The sequence below is a fragment of the Caretta caretta genome, chromosome 1 (assembly GCF_965140235.1).
Source record: "Caretta caretta isolate rCarCar2 chromosome 1, rCarCar1.hap1, whole genome shotgun sequence".
NCBI classification, from domain to species: domain Eukaryota; kingdom Metazoa; phylum Chordata; order Testudines; family Cheloniidae; genus Caretta; species Caretta caretta.
In genome coordinates this window covers 167,057,554-167,078,525 of record NC_134206.1, presented here as the reverse complement: position 1 = coordinate 167,078,525, position 20,972 = coordinate 167,057,554, and the positions used below count along the sequence as shown (strand labels likewise).

At 42.7% G+C, this 20,972-nt stretch overlaps 1 protein-coding gene across 1 annotated transcript in view; it reads left to right on the top strand.

Annotated features, from left to right (window-relative positions):
- Positions 1 to 7,675, top strand: part of HUNK (hormonally up-regulated Neu-associated kinase) — an 86,594-nt gene extending 78,919 nt beyond the window's left edge. Inside the window, exons 9-10 of the mRNA XM_075133151.1 lie at positions 1,792 to 1,972; positions 4,267 to 7,675. Coding sequence (XP_074989252.1) covers positions 1,792 to 1,972; positions 4,267 to 4,934 — 849 coding nt within the window. The 3' untranslated portion in view covers positions 4,935 to 7,675. The remainder of the gene's footprint in view (positions 1 to 1,791; positions 1,973 to 4,266) is intronic.
- Positions 7,676 to 20,972: the final 13,297 nt, after the last annotated feature.

Sequence of the window (20,972 nt, the reverse complement as noted above, 5' to 3'; positions counted from 1 at the left end):
AGAGATGTGCAGCTAAAACCACATGCAATGCATTATCCATGTAGGAGTTAATCTGATCGTTTGCACGTAATCCACAGCCTGTGTGAAAGAGGTTTTGTTGCTCAGTAGAGATTTTCAGAGATGCTTTAGATTCTAAGAAAGATCTCTTTGCCAGCCCTAAAAATTCCTCCTTTACAGCCTTGTAATAGGTCATAAAGCCTAAAGAGTGCTGTTCTTCTGTGAGTCACTGATGCCCTTCCTCAGGAGTATTTAACCTTCCAAAGTTCAAAGGGCAGCAAGCATGGGGAAAAATCTGAGAGCTCCTTTTCTTGGTCCATGGATGGCAACAATGAAGTACCTGAGCCATGGGAATGATTAAAATGGACTTTGCCCACCTATTTTCCTAATGTGTTGGTCTTATAGTTGTTAGTTTCAAATCTTCTAGGGGTTATTATAACAAATGTCTGTTTCTTCATCCGAACTGGTTTTCCTCTATTACGTGAGTACTGATTTGTTACTGTAGGGATGGCAATGAAATGAGTGCTCAGCTGGTACCATTGATTTTTTTTTTATAATGAAATCTTAAGATGGGCTCCTTTTAGTTAATATTTTATCTATCAAAATGTATACGTAAAGACTTAATGGGGGAAAGAGCTCTGAAGCATTTCTTTAAAAAAAGACTTGTAGTTTTACAGACTTTTCAATTGAATATAACAAAAAAGGTGGCTAAATAGAGAGTTTATAACAGCGTGAAGAGTGTTGCTTCAAAAACAACACACGACTTTTTTTCAGCCCCTCCCCCCGAAAGAAAGAAAGAAAGAAAGAAAGAACAGATAGGTCCAAAACTGGACCAGGCAAAGTCTTCCTAGGAAAGTGTAAGATTCTTGCAGTCTAGCAACTAAATCTAAATGTGAATTGCAAATCTGGAGCCTGATTTTTCCAAGGTAAAATAGCATCTGAAGCTTCCACTAAAATCAAGGGAGTGGAGGCTCTCTGTGCCTTGCAGAATCAAGCCCCTTGTGTTAGAAAAAATGCTAATTCATTTACATTTTAAAACAAAATTTTGAAAATTAGGGTGTTTTTACTTACCTTCTGAGTCCTAAAGCTCAGTATGTGCTTCCCACCCCCCACTGTCAGTTGATATAAAATCGTTTGTTTTAAGATGTATGGCTCTGTCATGTTTAAAGGGCAAAGCCCCAATCATGTAGTGAGTGCTAGTCAGGCACACAGCGTTCATGGCAGGATTGAAGCCTACGGGCTTAATTCTCGACTCTCGTTCATCTTGTGTGGACTCCTTTGCGTAACAGCTTTAAAATGTTACCAAATCTGAATGGCAGTATTTTATATCCTGTTGGACTCATTTTTCACAGGTGTATGTGGCTATGCAAGGTGCAAGACTATGGAGTATCAGACCCTAAATCTGCAGTATCAGGTCCATATTCTTCAGGTCAGGGCCCAGACAGACTGTAAATGACTTGGAAGTTTAAACTTCTTCAAAGCTTCATAACTCACTTTTTAAAATGTCAGAGGATTGAGTGGCCTCTGAAGAAAGAGCTTTTCTTTTGTTTGAGTTTCTGAAAACAGTTTTCACACTGCATGAGTTTTCAATGTAGATGAGAGCCATGAAATCATGTTTAACTGATCAGAAGAAAATGTTACATGGAAGATTTAGTTATTTTGGGTAGCCAGATGTATTCCCGTTAAATCTTTGAATTCAGCTAGATAAGCAGTGTTTTTAATTCGTTTTGTTCTTAGGGCACATAAACTTTCTAAAATAAACCAAACTATTTTTGTTTGTTTTATAACTTAAAGGACAAAAAGCAAAAAGAACAAGAAAAGAAAGGGGAGCTTCTCCACCGCCCACTCCCAAAGAAAACAGAGAAAAATTCACCTTCTTACAGACAGCCGTCCTCCTGCCTTATTGCACAGATACAGAACCCCAAGGCACTGCTGAAAGAGCGAAAAATCACCAAGACTGGTGTTCCCGAGAAAGGTTAGTAAAAGAGTTTTGTGTGGGTATGGGTGTGTGTGTGCGCGCTATCTACCACACGTAGAAGGAAGTTGTAAATAAGAGAGGATTGAACAAAAAAATCATGCTTAAACACAATTTCTGAAAGACACAATGACAATTTTGGATAATCATGAAATCTTGGTTTTGTGTCTCTTCTGATTTGCCTTGTGATAGAGTTGCCATGGCTTTGTTTAAAGTCTTCCTTCCTCTACACACATAAATGCATGCAAAATCACCTTTATTTTATACCAGCACTTTAAAAGCAACAGCACCCTCCCCAGCACCCTGCTGATTTAGTCAGCAGATGAGTGAACCTGACAAAGAGATTTCTTTTTGCTGTCCATGAAATGTAGTAGGAGTGGAGTAGAAGGGAGCAAGGAAAGCAACCACTGAGCCAGAGGAGGAGAGTTCCCATAACCAAGAGCAGCTGGAGAAAACAGAGGGGAATGACTGGGTGATGAAGGAAGGATAAACAGCCAGCCAACAGGGAAGGGGAGGGAAAACCCAAACCACAATAAACCTTTGAAACAAAAACAAAGGGAGAAAGCAAAATATGTAGGACTAGGGAGAGAGGTAAGAAAAAGTGTTAATCATGCTGGAGGGGAGGCAAGCTGGAGAGAGAATAGGTGGGAGGGAGCACTGCAGGGTGTGACAACACAAAGGAATTGAAGCGAAGAGCATTCAAGAGGGAAAATGGGATAGTGTGTATATGGAGCAAGGACTTTGGGGGAGTGGCAGTGAGAGAAGGGAGTAAATAATGTGTTTGGGAGAGGTTAGACCCAGATGTTTGTGGAGACACACATAAATTTAAACCTGTGTTTATCATACGCTTTCCAGTAATCTGACATTTTATTCATTTGATTATTTAGGTTTCATAACAAAACAAAACAAAAGTCCAATAAAGGGCATTATCAGGCCGTGGCACTGTCTGCCATAAGGTAACAGTAATCCATTGGGCTGGTCAGAAATGGTACATATTTTCCATGAAAAATTTCAAAAGTAATGGCAAATTTTAATGTTGTTGAAATTTTTAATAGATTTTTTTGCAAATAAAATTATTTTTTCCATTTATATTCTTTCTCTTTCTTTCTCCCTTTTCTGAAACTAAAATCTGAAAATCTTCCAGATTTTGATAAGAATGAAAATTTTCTACTCACCAGACAAATATTTTGACAAAACGTTTTGACCAGCTTCAGAAAGCAGACCAATCAGACAAAACTCCATCAATGTATTCCAGATTAAACTCAACACAAGTAATGAACATTCACACCCACCCACAGATCTCAGCCCCCTGCCCAGACTCCTCCCTTCCTAATGTCCCAAAGAAATAGATATAAACTTTGCAGTGTGTCCTGAAGATCAGCAGACCTGAGCTATTTCAGACTAAGGATACTTTAAAGCATGGGATCCTTATGGAGAGTGCTTTATTGCCAGTCCTCTCTCCTCTAAATCAAGGGGAATCCAGCTAAAGAGTCTCTGTGGATTGATTTTCACAAACACAAGAAAAATTTGTGTTGCCTCACATTGGTTCTAGTTACAATCAGTTTGGTGTAGGTAGATGCGAACATTCAGCGAAAACCAAGGAGATCTCATGATTGCACTGTTGTTTTATTATTGGGCCAGATCATGAAAACCTTATTCCATTTGAATTCAGTCCTTTCTCAGGCAAAATTCCCTCTGAAGTCAACAAATGAAATTCTGCTTCCAGCTATAACTGTGTAAATCTGGAATGCAGTTATTCTATATGTAGACCTGTGAAACTGAGGACACATTTCGTCCAATGGGAGTAAATACTTCAGGATTAACCTCATTATTATTACATGTATCTCTAGGCATTTGATAGGTAAAGTGTTCCGTTCCTGCTAAGAATCATGCAATGCTCTAATAAGATTTAAAAAAAAATAAAAAGGAAATATCATACTTCCTAGACTTTGCTCAGAAGTTCATGATTAATTCAAACGATTAAGACATCATCAGCATGTGGTTGCATATTTCAAGCCCTCTTCTTACTAAGTCAATGCACTTGTCCTGCCACTGAGATCACTGGCAGGTAACAAACCCACAGAACAACCATGTAAGTACAAAATAAAAATCAGAGTATCAGCTCCATATACTGCACTGAGTATATGCTGCAAGGCCATTTGGTTTTTATGCTGCATCCATCCTGCCAGCTAAACTTCTGTGGAATGTGAGGTCAAACACCCTCTGCCCTAGGCCAGAGCAAGTATTAGAGAATGTCATTCACTTTTCTGATTTCTTTTCCTTTTGTTCTGTAGATTCTACCGGTGGTTTAAGCCCTTACCATGAACCCATGGCAACCAAGACGGGCTGTGTCACTTCCTGTTCTCTGGAATATCTGGAAATCCAGCCACCTCTTCCAAGGACACCTAGACTCCTTAAGAGGCAAGATTCTCCTCAGCAAGAGTCTGCAAGCATCAGAAGTCAGACAAAGGATGCTCCTTTGATCCTGAATATTGTGCATTCTTTTGAATCTGTTGATAGAGAGGACCAAATAGATCAGATTTCCCCCTCTCACCAGTATAGAATTTTAAGTTCACCAGTGAATTTTAGTTATAAAAGCTCAAGTGAAAGGACACTATCTCCACTTTTCCAGCCTGGAAGCGCATCTCCTGCCAAAACTCCAGTTCATGGCACTCAAGTCTCTTTCACATATGAAGAAAAGACAAGTCCTTTGAGAGAAGAAGTCGTGTCTCCTACTCAGCCAGCTTCAAATAATCTTTCCAATCCTTTGGGGAGCCCTAACTGTGTTAAAAGCAGAGGCAGATTCCCCATGATGGGGATTGGACAGATGTTACGGAAAAGGAATCAGACAATGCAGTCAACCACTGACAAGTTGCTGGAAGCAAGAATGCCTCAGTTGCAGCAAATGAACCCAGCACAGATTTCATTTAATGCAGCAGATACTGTGAACGGCCAGTGTTAATCTGACGCTCTTGAAAGCCAGGATTTGCAGTGCTGCTTTCTAGGGCTTCAGATGTTATAGAAGAAGACAAAACTGCAGGCATGTTGGTCTCCCTATGTAATATATTATAGCAGCCAGCCTGGCAAATCAAAGGTCTACTTGTAATGTTTTGATGGGTTCTAGTTATTGAAATTGAAAGAAGAGGGCCCAACTTAATGCTGTTAAGAAAATTTAGCAAAGGTGACATTCATTTGGCTTGACTCTACAGTGAAATGCGTCTTAAAAGATCTACTGAAAATCTACATAAGGAGATGCTATAATCTAGTATTACATTAAAATTTTTAGCATCAAAAGAAGAGCAAGCATAACAGCTTGATTCACCAGTGTTACCTGCATTAATAAACTTGCCCTTGGCTTTCTGCTGCCGTGACTGCTGGTCCCAGCTAGGAACTGTGATTGAGACTACAGTCGGTCTCGTATTGTACTGACACAGGTATTGTTCATGTGGCTGAAGTAGAAGCAAAACACTAGAGATTGTATTGTTGAGACCAAGAGCTACACTTCTAATTCAAGAACAGGCTCCACCAAGAAGGAAAAGCAGATCAGTGGGAACTTGGATAACAGCATGAGTTCTAGACATTCAGAGCAAGTGAAGGCTTTGATTGTCAAAGCAGATTTTACTGTTAATCTTACAAACTAGATAATAGTTGAATTTTTTTTTCTTAAAGAAAATGTTCATTTTATAGGAGGTATTATGGAAAAGAAACATTGTTTTAAAACTAGTTTGGTCAAATTGACATTTTCCTGCTCAACTCATAAGACAGGTCTGCAAGTGGATGATTAAAACAATAGTCAAAACTGTAACTTGGTCGTTTAAACAATCCAGTCACCTCTGACTTTTGTATTTGTACTAATTCTGTGGAAGACATAACGGGAGAATTACATTAACCTCTGTTTTAGCAAAATAGCATTGACCATACGTGAAGGCTTCTCTGAGAGACTGCAGTAAATTTAAAAGAGTTAAAAGGACACACCAGTGTCATTTCAGACTGCAAGGATGGTAATGCAGTGGTTACCAAAAATTTAGTAGTATTCTGAGATGTGAAGATTAACTTTCCTAACAGGCAACATACTCTACACACTGGCATTCTTTTCCTAAGTAAACAATACATCTGAATAAAGGGGGTAACATTTTTGGTTAATTTTTTTGCAAACCATTTGCTATAAACTTAGACGGTTTAACCAAAGACTATTTTGTGGTTTGTCTGTACTGTGCTGGCATATGAGTTGTGTGTACAGGATTGTTTGATAACTTCTATCACTAACCCGGGTCAGTGGCAGGTAACCACCAATTATGTATGTGCTTCTCCTTCCCCCCGCCCCCTCCACATGTAGTCAATGGGTTCTAATGCCTTTTTAAAAGACAAGGCAGAAAAAAGAGCAAAAAAAAAATGGCTCAGGGGATTGGTAATGAAATATGGGGACCTTCATCTCAAGATCATCATTTTGAATCCAACCCATATCTTTTTGGCCATAGTTATTATTTGTGTTACGGTAGCAGTAGAGGTCCCAGCTGACACTGGGGCCCCATGGTGTCAGATTCTGTGCAAAAGCATAGTAAGAAACCTTACCCGCTCTGAAGAGCTTTTGGTCTAAATTGAAAAGACAAAGGGCGGGTGGGGAAATAGGAGCACAGAGAGGTGAAGTGACTTGCCCATGGTCACACAGTAGGTCAGCGACAGCCATGAGTAGAAATCTGATGACCTGACCCCCAACCCAGCACCCTGTTCTCTAGGCCACACTGCCTCCTAAATTATTACCCCTGCTTGATGGCCTATGTGACCTGAGGTAATGGTTAGTCCAGCTACTGATGAGATAGATAGCCCTCTCACTCAAATAATCCCCACATTGGGAACCATTGCTGGCAATGCCAACAGAGGATCAGGACTTGAATGGGCATGGAGGAGGAAACACCTTCTTACCCCTGGAGATGAGCCGTTCAGGTCACAGCTAAAGTTATGTGGTACGTCAGTATAGGGAGCCTTGCTCTGTTTGATGTACAGAGGGTTCAAGTCTCTGGGGCTGTCAGACCAGCACTAGAAAATATATAGATATATAATGTCCCCCAGATAGTTCAAATGGTATTTTTAAATATAACTAAAAGCATTTTTACACATTTTTGGGTTTCAAAGTGTCCTATTTTATTTGCATCAAGCACCTGTGCGTCTTCTGGGTCCATTTTACCGCTGCCATTTGTGTAAACCATCAGGTATCTTTTTTTTAAAAAAACAACAACAACATACTTACACTAAGAACATGAAAATGCTTGCATTCAAGTCCAGTGTAGTGAGAAGAATCCTTTGCATGCTTCAGAGTTGTGTACCTAAATATGTTGCAAATACTAACTTGAACTATAAACTCAGGTTTCTTTGAAACCCAATAGAAGATTGGGGGAGACAGGAAAGAGAAGTGTATTTTTGTGAACTCACAGTAAATATATGTAAGTAACAGAATGAAAACAAAAAATGTTAAATCTTTTATTATTTTATTATATTTATATAGAATATATGAGTATTACATTGGTAAGCATAAATATGTATCCAATTTAGCCAGCAGCTATTTACCATCAGTCTGCAGTAACAACAGAAGAAAGTTACAGAACTATAGTAGTGTAAATTACAGGAAAAAACGACTGATCCATTTTCTCATTTTTTAGCAAAGAATGTATTTACTATCATTATTAAATATATGTGCTTTTTAAATGAGATCTCAATGGAATGCTGATTTTGTGTGCCAGGCCACCCAGCAGCATATGTACCTAAATGTTTACATTGCAAATATCTACACTACACAAAAAATGAAGGGATCTAGATGATTATCACTTACATTAACTTCACCCATCAAAAGCTGTTGCTTTAAATCCTGCAGTTGACTGGTGAGTATAGGCCCTGATTCAACTAAGAAGCGAATTAAGCACATGCTTAACTTGAAGGACATAGGTAGTCTTGTTGATTTATACTTAGGCATGTGTGCTGATCCACTTTGCTGGATCAGCATCTACTGTGAGCATGGCGTCATTGACAGTAAGTAAGTGGGATTACTCACATACTTAAAGTTAGTGTAAGCTTAACGCTTTGCTGGATTGGTCCATACAGCCTGGCTGTCAAACTTAGTATTTCATTCAGAATATTTCTTTGGTTGTTATTCCCACAACATTTTTTTTGTCATAGGGCCTGATCCAGAGCCCTTTGAAATCAGTTGAAAACTTTCCATTGACTTCAAAGGGATTTTCATCAAGTCCATAATGAACTTGCGCCATAGCTGAAAATATACAGTATGGTGACTTTGTCCAGATTCGCCTAACCTAAAATAATAAATGTCAGATTTATTCGGCAAGGCAGAGAAGGCTGTTTAGCATCTGTTTCTAAGGCACTTGGTCTTCACTTTCTCCCAGGAATGAATAGTAAAATACTAGGGAACATGAGTGCTAAAGGAAATGCTGCTCTTAAAGCCAACATTGCCTCCATACTTCCACACTTAATGTTCCAGACTTTATCTTGACATAACATGGCATAATGCAAATTAAAAGAACGATTTCAATCTGTGGGCCAGAGGTCATGGCCCTTGTGCACCACTAAGGTAATCTGCCTTCACATTCCCAACACACAGCAGGATCTGCACCTATGGCTGGTAACGGGAGCCTTTTTGTGGAGGAAAAGGGTAAGGCCAGGGTAGGGCAGAGCATAGTTCCACAATGTTAGGCCTCCACTTAGCATGGGGGCCATTAAAGACCTAATGTCAGTGTCCCATCTTATTGCTGCTTCCTCGTATTGGGCAGGAGCTGTGACTTAGGATCAGGGAGCTGTAACTAGCTCCTTGACACAGACAACTGCATTGCTACACAGCAGCAGTTTATTGCCTTTTGGCAGCAGACAGTGCAGTATGACTGGTAGCCGTCGTTGACGTAGTCCTGGGTGCTCTTTTAACCGGGCGCCTGGGCAAACATGGGAGTGACTCAGCCGGGTCATTTCCCTTGTTTCGTCTCATGGTGATTCAGTCCTACCGGCAGTGCACTGTCTTTTAATCAGCAGCCAGCAGAAGACTATGGCCAGTAGTCATACTGCACCATCTTCTGCCGAGCACCCAGGAGATGACTATGGCTAGCAGTCGTACTGAACAGTCTGCTGCCAGCAAGATGTATAAAGATAGATTAAGTGGCTCAAAACAAGAAATAGACCAAATTTGTTTTGTATTCATTTTCTCCTCCCTCCCTCCCTCTGTGAAATCAACAGCCTGTTAAACCCAGTTTTGAGTTCTGTCCTTGAGGTTTTGAGTTCTGTCCTTGAGGGGACCATTCAGTTTCTCGCAAAGCCACCCCCTTTGTTGATTTTATTTCCCTGTAAGCCAACCCTGTAAGCCATGTCGTCAGTCACCCCTCCCTCCGTCAGGGCAACAGCAGACAATCGTTCCGCGCCTTTTTTCTGTGCAGACGCCGTACCACGGCAAGCGTGGAGCCTGCTCAGATCACTTTGGCAATTAGGAGCACATTAAACACCACACGCATTATCCAGCAGTATATGCAGCACCAGAACCTGGCAAAGTGATACCGGGCGAGTAGGCGACGTCAGTCCGGTGATGTGAGAGATGAGGACATGGACACAGACTTCTGTCAAAGCATGGGCCCTGCCAATGTGGGCATCATGGTGCTAATGGGGCAGGTTCATGCGGTGGAAAGCCGATTCTGGGCCCGGGAAACAAGCACAGACTGGTGGGACCGCATAGTGTTGCAGGTCTGGGACGATTCCCAGTGGCTGCGAAACTTTCGCATGCGTAAGGGCACTTTCATGGAACTTTGTGACTTGCTTTCCCCTGCCCTGAAGCGCATGAATACCAAGATGAGAGCAGCCCTCACAGTTGAGAAGCGAGTGGCGATAGCCCTGTGGAAGCTTGCAACGCCAGACAGCTACCGGTCAGTCGGGAATCAATTTGGAGTGGGCAAATCCATTGTGGGGGCTGCTGTGATGCAAGTAGCCAACACAATCAAAGATCTGCTGATATCAAGGGTAGTGACCCTGGGAAATGTGCAGATCATAGTGGATGGCTTTGCTGCAATGGGATTCCTTAACTGGGGTGGGGCCATAGACGGAACCCATATCCCTATCTCGGCACCGGAGCACCAAGCCGGCGAGTACATAAACCGCAAAGGGTACTTTTCAATAGTGCTGCAAGCTCTGGTGGATCACAAGGGACGTTTCACCAACATCAACGTGGGATGGCCAGGAAAGGTACATGACGCTCGCATCTTCAGGAACTCTGGTCTGTTTCAAAAGCTGCAGGAAGGGACTTTATTCCCAGACCAGAAAATAACCATTGGAGATGTTGAAATGCCTATAGTTATCCTTGGGGACCCAGCCTACCCCTTAATGCCATGGCTTATGAAGCCGTACACAGGCAGCCTGGACAGTAGTCAGGAGCTGTTCAACTACAGGCTGAGCAAGTGCAGAATGTGCATTGGACGTTTAAAAGCGCGCTGGAGCAGTTTACTGACTCGGTTAGACCTCCGCGAAACCAATATTCCCACTGTTATTTCTGCTTGCTGTGCGCTTCACAATATCTGTGAGAGTAAGGGGGAGACGTTTATGGCAGGGTGGGAGGTTTAGGCAAATCACCCGGCTGCTGGTTACGCACAGCCAGACACCAGGGCGGTTAGAGCACAGGAGAGCGCGGTGCGTGTCAGAGAAGCTTTGAAAACCAGTTTCATGACTGGCCAGGCTACGGTGTGAAAGTTCTGTTTGTTTCTCCTTGATGAAACCCCCCCACACACCTTGGTTCACTCTACTTCCCTGTAAGCTCACCACCCTCCCCTCCTCCCTTCGATCACCGCTTGCAGAGGCAATAAAGTCATTGTTGCTTCACATTCATGCATTCTTTATTCATTCATCACACAAATAGGGGGATAACTACCAAGGTAGCCCAGGAGGCGTGGTGGAGGAGAGAAGCACCGGGAGAAGTAGTGGAGGAGGGAAGGACAAGGCCACACAGCACTTTAAAAGTTTAAAACTTTAAAACTTATTGAATGCCAGCCTTCTGTTGCTTGGGCAATCCTCTGGGGTGGAGTGGCTGGGTGGCCGGAGGCCCCCCCACCGCATTCTTGGGCGTCTGGGTGTGGAGGCTATGGAACTTGGGGAGGAGGGCGGTTGGTTACACAGGAGCTGTAGCGGCAGTCTGTGCTCCTGCTGCCTTTCCTGCAGCTCAACCATATGCTGGAGCATATGAGTTTGATCCTCCAGCAGCCTCAGCATTGAATCTTGCCGCCTCTCATTACGCTGCCGCCACCTTTCAGCTTCAGCCCTCTCTTTAGCCCGCCACCTCTTGTCCCGGTCATTTTGTGCTTTCCTGCACTCTGACATTGTCTGCCTCCACGCATTCGACTGTGCTCTGTCAGTGTGGGAGGACAGCATGAGCTCAGAGAACATTTCATCGCGTGTGTGTTTTTTTCACCTTCTAATCTTCGCTAGCCTCTGGGAAGGAGAAGATCCTGTGATCCTTGAAACACATGCAGCTGGTGGAGGGGAAAAAAAGGGACAGTGGTATTTAAAAAGACACATTTTATAGAACAATGTGTACACTCTTTCACGGTAAACCTTGCTGTTAACATTACATACATAGCACATGTGGTTTCGTTACAAGGTTGCCTTTTGCCTCCCCCCAGCGTGTGGCTAGCTCTTCCCCCCTCCCCTTCCCCGTGGCTAACAGCGGGGAACATTTCTGTTCAGCCACAGGCAAACAGCCCAGCAGGAACGGGCACCTCTGAATGTCCCCTTAAGAAAAGCACTCTTATTTCAACCAGGTGACCATGAATTATATCACTCTCCTGAGGATAACACAGAGAGATAAAGAACGGATGTTGTTTGAACGCCAGCAAACATACACTGCAATGCTTTGTTGTACAATGATTCCCGAGTACATTTTACTGGCCTGGAGTGGTAAAGTGTCCTACCATGAAGGACGTAATAAGGCTGCCCTCCCCAGAAACCTTTTACAAAGGCTTTGGGAGTACATCTAGGAGAGCTGCGAATGCCAGGGCAAATTAATCCTTTCACATGCTTGCTTTTAAACCATGTATAGTATTTTAAAAGGTACACTCACCAGAGGTCCCTTCTCCGCCTGGCGGGTCTGGGAGGCAGCCTTGGGTGGGTTCGGGGGGTACTGGCTCCAGGTCCAGGGTGAGAAACAGTTCCTGACTGTCGGGAAAACCAGTTTCTCCACTTGCTTGCTATGAGCTATCTACAACCTTATCATCATCATCTTCCTCATCCCCAAAACCTGCTTCGGTGTTGCCTCCATCTCCATTGAAGGAGTCAAACAACACGGCCGGGGTAGTGATGGCTGAACCCCCTAAAATGGCATGCAGCTCATCATAGAAGCAGCATGTTTGGGACTCGGACCGGGAGCAGCCGTTTGCCTCTCTGGTTTTCTGGTAGGCTTGCTTCAGCTCCTTAACTTTCACATGGCACTGCTTCGGGTCCCTGTTATGGCCTCTGTCCTTCATGTCCTGGGAGATTTTGACAAATGTTTTAGCATTTTGAAAACTGGAACGGAGTTCTGATAGCACGGATTCCTCTCCCCATACAGCGATCAGATCCCGTACCTCCCATTCGGTCCATGCTGGAGCTCTTTTGTGATTCTGGGACTCCATCATGGTCACCTCTGCTGATGAGCTCTGCACGGTCACCTGCAGCTTGCCACGCTGGCCAAACAGGAAATTGAAATTCAAAAGTTCGCGGGCCTTTTCCTGTCTACCTGGCCAGTGCATCTGAGTTGAGAGTGCTGTCCAGAGCGGTCACAATGGAGCACTCTGGGATAGCTCCCGGAGGCCAATACCATCTAATTGCGTCCACAGTACCCCAAATTCGACCCAGCAAGACCGATTTCAGCGCTAATCCCTTTGTCGGGGGTGGAGTAAGGAAATTGATTTTAAGAGCCCTTTAAGTCGAAAAAAAGGGCTTCGTCGTGTGGATGGGTGCAGGATTAAATTGATTTAACGCTGCTAAATTCGACCTCAACTCCTAGTGTAGACCAGGGCTTAGTTTCCTCATCTGGTCAGTTTTCCTTCCCCCATCTCAACTCCAGAACACAATGAAACTACTGAGTACACTGCAGACACGTGTTTTTCCTACTAAACAGTCATCATAGTTCTTTGGAATAAAACATATAAATCACTTGGTATGCAGAAATATAACAATGTGTGGCAAAATCATAAAGTACTTGTGACTTCTGTGGTCTGTAAGTCCCCCCTGCTTATACTATTTGTTTTTCTTCTCTCACACTGAAGACTCAGTAAGGATAATTCAGAGGAATCCTGGGAGCTGGTTCATTTAATATCTCTTTTCAAGGAGAAAAACATGCTCCCTCAGCAGTAAATGAGTGTATTATTTGTAGCAGTTTTCTGCAACAGAGCTTCTTAAGCATTTGATTTGAAAGACAAATGGGTTATCATTTGCACATCTTTCCATGGACATGGTTTCATTACACACAATTGTCTTTCACTGTAATGACTTGCAGACTCATGGTGGGCGGGAGATAGGTTAGATCACTTGTTGTCCTTTAAATATTTAGCAGTAAAAGAAACTTTTAATATTATACATTCTATTATTTAGGTAAAGACAACTAACACAATTCCAAGGGACAGAAGGATAGAATGCAAAATGTGACCAGGAATTAATTTGACTTTCTCTGCTGTGGCTTGCTAATTCTTTGGCAATGGTATGCCCCCGAGAGAAGGAATAAGGAAAACTGCCTTGATTAAAGGTGAGCTGCAAAGCTTGTTTAAAAAAATAAGGTTAAGATCCTAAGCAGTACCAGAATGATTGTGCAGACTTAGTTCATAAAGAAATATATTTCAAAATTTGTATTTGAATATCAAAATCTGAATGAAGCAGGGGTCCTGTGGAAAAAATAGTATGTGATCATGTAATTAAAGACTGTACCATAATACATACACACAAGGGGACTGAGGTTGCACAGGCAATCTTAATTCTGGCATTTCCTAATTTTTGAGTGCTTGACTTTTCAACCTTAATAGTGTTCTTTTAATACAGGGGGTTGTGTGTGAGCGTGTGCATGTAATATTGTATATGCTGCAGCAATCCCCACATATATGTAAGATAAATAGGGTTGTCAAGCAATTAAAAAAATTAATTGCAATTAATTGCACTGTTAAACAATAATAGAATACAATTTATTTAAATATTTTTGGATGTTTCCTACATTTTTAAATATATTGATTTCAGAATACAAAGTGTACAGTGCTCACTTTATATTTATTTTTGATTACAAGTATTTGCACTGTAAAAACCCAAAAGAAATAGTATTTTTAAATTCACCTAATACAAGTACTGTAGTGCAATCTCTTTATCATGAGAGTTGAGTTACAAATGTAGAATTATGTACAAAATAAACCTGCATTCAAAAATAAAACAATGTAAAATTTTAGAGCCTGCAAATCCACTCAGTCCTACTTCTTGTTCAGTCAGTCACTCAGACAAACAAGTTTGTTTACATTTGCAGGAGATAATGCTGCCCGCTTCTTGTTCACGATGTCACTTGAAAGTGAGAGCAGGTGTTGTCATGGCACTGTTGTAGCTGGTGTCACAAGATATTTACATGCCAGACGTGCTAAAAATTCATATGTCCCTTCATGCTTCAACCACCATTCCAGGGGGGATGCGTCCATGCTGATGGCTGGTTCTGCTCAATAACAATCCAAAGCAGTGCGGACCCACGCATGCTCATTTTCGTTATCTGCGTCAGATGCCACCAGCAGAAGGTTGATTTTCTTTTTTGGTGGCTCGGATTCTGTAGTTTCCACACTGGAGTGTTGCTTTTTTAAGTCTTCTGAAAGCATATTCCACATCTTGTCCCTCTCAAATTTTGGAAGGCACTTCAGATTCTTAAACTTTGGGTCAAGTGCTGTAGCTATCTTTAGAAATCTCACATTGGTACCTTCTTTGCATTTTGTCAAATCTGCAGTGAAAGTGTTTTCAAAAATGAACAACATGTGCTCGGTCATCATCCGAGAGTGCTGTAACATGAAATATATGGCAGAATGCAGGTAAAACAGCAGGGGACATACAATTGTCCCACAGGGAGTTCAGTAGCAAATTTAATTAATGCATTATTTTTTTAACGAGCATCATCAGCATGGAAGCATGTCCTCTGGAATGGTGGCCAAAGAATGAAGGGTCATATGAATGTTTAGCATATATGGCACATAAATACCTCGCAATGCCTGCTACAAAAGTGCCATGCAAATGCCTGTTCTCACTTTCCGGAGACACTATAAATAAGAAGAGGGTAGGTAGCATTATCTCCTGTAAATGTAAACAAACCTCTTTGTCTTAGTGATTGACTGAACAAGAAGTAGGACTGAGTGGATTTGTAGGCTCTGAAGTTTTACATTGTTTTGGTTTTCAGGGCAGTTATGTAACCAAAAAAAAAATCTACGTTTGTAAGTTGCATTTTCACGACAAAGAGATTGCACTGCAGTACTTGTATGAGACGAATTGAAAAATACAATTTCTCTTGTTTATCATTTTTTCAGTGCAAATATTTATAATCAAAAACAATATACACTTTGATTTCAATTACAACACAGAATACAATATATATGAAAATGTAGAAAAACATCCAAAATATTTAATAAATTTCAATTGGTATTCTATTGTTTAACAGTGCTATTAAAACTGTGATTTTTTTTTTGAGTTAATCACGTGAGTTAACTGTGATTAATTGACAGCCCTAAAGATAAGCAATTTCCTCTCTCTTGGTATCTCTGACATGGTAGTGGAAAACAATTAAGTGAAAACTGGGTAAGAGATTTTGCTCATTTGAGAAGTATGACTTTTCAAATGATTAGATCAAATGGGTTTTCAAATCCATTTCTGAGTTGATCTGACTGAGTCTGATCCAATACCAGCTGCAGTCTATGGAAAGACTCCCAAGTAACTTCAATGGGTGTTAGAAAGAGTCTACTGCGAGGTATTTTTTTTCATTTGAAAGATCAATATATTAGTTTGAAGAAAATAGGTGCAGTGTCCCTTTAAAAGCCCAGGAAATAGAAGACTGGAATTCTAGCTGTCCCATGAAGATTATATGGAATAAACTCCAGAGAATATTTTAATGGACATGGGACAGTCATCAACGCTAATATTTTAATTAGGGCCTTCATCATCACTCTCCCAGCTTCTTTCTCGCACTTGACCAATTACCACATTCCAAAGACCAAGTTAGAAAAGCAATAGTGCAAAACAGTTTCATAGAAGTGAAACACGTACTTTCTCACAGTGTGCTTTCCATAGTGAGAAGTCAGCCACCCCAAAAGTAAATTGCTTAAATCACTTGTCCCAGTAGAAGCCACCAATTTGCTGTGATTTATGGATTAATTAGATTTTACTTGGAACCCCATGGCTACTGCTAAAATCTTCAGGCTTTTTACTTACGGTTTAAGGCTTAACTTCTTAATAACCACATGCATGACATAAGCCTTCTTATTTAGTAACTTAGGCATTCAGCAAAATTACAAATTACAAAACCAGCTTTTATTTTAAATCCTTTTTGTTAGATGATGTTGATGGGGTTGCAACCGAAATTCTAACTTACCCAGCTGTTAGTTTTATCAACTCCATTTGGCAATGAGAGAAGGAAGAAGGAATAGGTATCTCTTCTATTGTTAGGTGGGGGGTTAGTGTTAGCTTTCAGCTGACTGTGGGGCTAGTTCTTCATGCAGGCAGGGTTCCTGGACCATTTGAGATCAGGTTGGAGGCTGGATTGGAGGCAAGGTCCAATTGTGACCTGAAGATTTTGTTCTGTTGGGTGGTGGTCGGTACCAGTGGTCTCTAGTGCTCTGTGCAGTGACTAAAACTGGCATTGTGGCAAGCAAATTTTATATATGTATCTTAATAATTTTCATGCCAACTCTGCACTGTTTACATGTACTTCCCTACAGCCAGCCTTGCAAACTCAGCCTGAGATCTGAAAGTCCAAATGAATTCTTTCCTCCTTATGTATTAGCAGCAGTAATAAAGGTCCCTCAGTCCAAGCTCTTACATCTATGCAGCAACCTCCTTGACTTCAATGGGCTGCACAATTCCAATGGCAGGGCCAATTTTATTGATGACGCAACATAAGGATTAGACTCAAGCTAACTCTCACTCTTAGCAGTTAGTTCTGCAAGTTCAATGGGAGTAAACATTTAATTGTCCCTGAAGGCAGCACATATGACTCTGAATACACAAAGAAGCTGATCTGATGAGTAAGAAGGTGCCGTTTTTACAGACTCTTTCTAGAGTAGAACCACACTTTAAGCAGATGGCACGGTGTGCATACTTGTCAGTAACTCACCAAGAGTCACCCATCACATTAACAGTATCAGTAGTGCCTAAGGGAGAAATGGAGGCCAGCAGAGAAAAGTTAATGAGTAACACCTCCCAGAGAGGCAGGCGTCCAAGGGGAAAGAAAAAAACCTGTTCATTTATTGTTGAGTGTAAATGATATAAGGATATGACCTCCCGCTCTGCGATCACTGCTAGTTGATGACTTTATTAGCAAAGGGAGAAGTAGCTCTGTCTGGTTTGGGCTTATTTTCTGTGTGCTAAGTGGAAAGATCTAATTTTAACCCATCCTATGACAGGCTTTGCTGGGCAGGTCCATATATCTTGGTTGTGGCTAAGTAAATCAAGGGAACAGCAGGATCCATCTTAAGGCATACAGTAACTCCTTGCTTAACATTGTAGTTATGTTCCTGAAAAATGCGACTTTAAGCAAAACGATGTTAAGCGAATTCAATTTCCCCATAAGAATTAATGTAAATGGGGGGGTTGGGTTCCAGGGAAATTTTTTTTTGCCAGACAAAAGGCATTATATACATTTTAAACAATTTTAAAGGAGCAATTTAATACAGGTACTGTACTATCATTGGGAGGTGCCCTCGCCTTACCCCACACAGGCACCGCCCACTGGCACTGCAGACGATGAGGCAGGCAAGGAGGCTGAAGGTGCCATCGGCTCGGAGAAGCACCTTGTGCAGCAGCTGCAGCAGCTTCCCAAGCAGAGCACTGACTTTGCCGGGGGGGGCTCAACCCTAGGCCAGGCCGCTCCACCCCTTCCCGCAAGCCCCCACCATTACCCTGCCTCTTCTCCTCCCCCGCTCCACCTCCTCCCCCTTTGCTCCACATGTCGCGTCCTCGCTCCTCCCACCTCCAGATTCCTGAACATCACAACCCAGCCGATTGCTGCGGGCAGGGGAGAGAGGGGGGATGCTGCGCGCTGCATCCTCGCTTCTCCCCCCAGACTCCTGAATGCCGCAAGACAGCTGACTGCTGCGGGCAGGAGGCGGGGTGAGCAGGGGGAAGGCGCTGATCCACGGGGTCCACCGGAGGGCAGGAGGTGCTGGGGGGGCATAGTGGAGCTGATGCGGGGGCTGCCAGCCGTGGACAAAGCAGGCCAAACGACATTCTCGGGGAGCATTGCACAACTTTAAACGGACATGTTCTGTAAGGGAGCCGGGATGTAAAATCGAAACAACGTTAAGTGAGAGGACGTTAAGTGGGGAGTTACTGTATTATAAACCCAGCAGAAGATGCAAGTTCTGCTTTCCCACTGTTTATTGTACTGGCTATTAACTTGTAGAAAAAGATTGGTGTCATTAACAGAGAAACCCTTCACATCCACAGCAGCAGTCAGAACAACAGATAGAAGAAAGAAAAATAATATTTTATGGGATTTGCCTCCTCCAATTTGAGGTTTTCTTGACAGTTAAGAAGTGGTTTGGGTAAGATTTCTCCACTTTGCCTTGGGCATTGAACTTTCCCAGCCAGTCATTATCTTCCAGATAATGCTGTCTCACTGGGTCATTATTGCTCATTTTAGTACCAATTGTTCAGCCTTAGGGGCAAATCTTGCCCAACCCTGCCTGAGTGCACATGGCCCTAAAGGTAGCAAAACTATGTGGAGCCACTGTGCTGGGGAGTTCGGATGCAGAGACAGCCTGAGCAAAGGGATCCACGTACCTTGTCTGCAATGAAGCAGTGCTTCATTTGATGCTAAAAGTATAGTAATATGGGATGAGGAGGGGGGTGGATTTAGGGCCGGGTAAAGGTTTGGCCAGCGGATCAGAAATCATGAAGTTCCACCAACTAAAAATCTTCCAGGGAGTTCTGAGGCTGTAATAGAGGCTGCAGAATGACGTCAACTGGGAATCCTCTCACCCATAGAGTTCCCCGGTGCAAAATATGTTCACTTAGGTAAGCTGTGCACAGGGGAAAGGATTTAATGTTTAGATTGTGAAAAAACCCAGGGCTTAAAGTGAAAGGGGTTGCAGACTCAGAAAAGAAATCAAGCTGGGTTGTTCAAGGACTCACTTTAAGCACTCTCTTACCAAAGTTGCTGCCTCCAGGTTATGATAGGCCCTGCCATCTTGTTCAGACCACTTTAAGCACAGCACAGGCAAAGGATCCCAATTATAAAGACACTGGAACAAATTGCACTCTGATTCACAAACTGTTCAGCTCCACTGTAGTCAATGGAAATGCACTGGGTGTAAACCAGCGCAGAATTTAGGCCATATTCCAGTTTAATCATTCTCTTTCTTATAATTCAGATGGGCAACATCATTCTGTTTGCCACCCCAGTACAACCAGAATAAAGAAAGCATAAAGGCCCAGAACCTCAAAGGTATTTAGGCACCCAACTTCCATTGATTTAGGCACCTAATACCTTGAGGAGCTAAGCCAAAATGGCCACAAGCCAAATAGAAATGGAAAACATGCATGTTTGCATGTGTCACAATATAGATAACAGAGTGAAAGAAAGTTGATCTCCATCTTCACCTGCAGCCCCGCTGCTATCCTTTTCCTCAGTTTCTCTTAGAATCATAGAATATCGGGGTTGGAAGGGACCCCAGAAGGTCATCTAGTCCAACCCCCTGCTCGAAGCAGGACCAATTCCCAGTTAAATCATCCCAGCCAGGGCTTTGTCAAGCCTGACCTTAAAAACCTCTAAGGAAGGAGATTCTACCACCTCCCTAGGTAACGCATTCCAGTGTTTCACCACCCTCATAGTGAAAAAGTTTTTCCTAATATCCAACCTAAACCTCCCCCCCTGCAACTTGAGACCATTACTCCTCGTTCTGTCATCTGCTACCATTGAGAACAGTCTAGAGCCATCCTCTTTGGAACCCCCTTTCAGGTAGTTGAAAGCAACTATCAAATCCCCCCTCATTCTTCTCTTCTGCAGACTAAACAATCCCAGCTCCCTCAGCCTTTCCTCATAAGTCATGTGTTCTAGACCCCTAATCATTTTTGTTGCCCTTCGCTGGACTCTCTCCAATTTTTCCACATCCTTCTTGTAGTGTGGGGCCCAAAACTGGACACAGTACTCCAGATGAGGCCTCACCAATGTCGAATAGAGGGGAACGATCACGCCCCTCGATCTGCTCGCTATACCCCTACTTATACATCCCAAAATGCCATTGGCCTTCTTGGCAACAAGGGCACACTGCTGACTCATATCCAGCTTCTCATCCACTGTCACCCCTAGGTCCTTTTCCGCAGAACTGCTGCCTAGCCATTCGGCCCCTAGTCTGTAGCGGTGCATTGGATTCTTCCGTCCTAAGTGCAGGACCCTGCACTTATCCTTATTGAACCTCATCAGATTTCTTTTGGCCCAATCCTCCAATTTGTCTAGGTCCTTCTGTATCCTATCCCTCCCCTCCAGCGTATCTACCACTCCTCCCAGTTTAGTATCATCCGCAAATTTGCTGAGAGTGCAATCTACACCATCCTCCAGATCATTTATGAAGATATTGAACAAAACCGGCCCCAGGACCGACCCCTGGGGCACTCCACTTGACACCGGCTGCCAACTAGACATGGAGCCATTGATCACTACCCGTTGAGCCCGACAATCTAGCTAGCTTTCTACCCACCTTATAGTGCATTCATCCAGCCCATACTTCCTTAACTTGCTGACAAGAATACTGTGGGAGACGGTGTCAAAAGC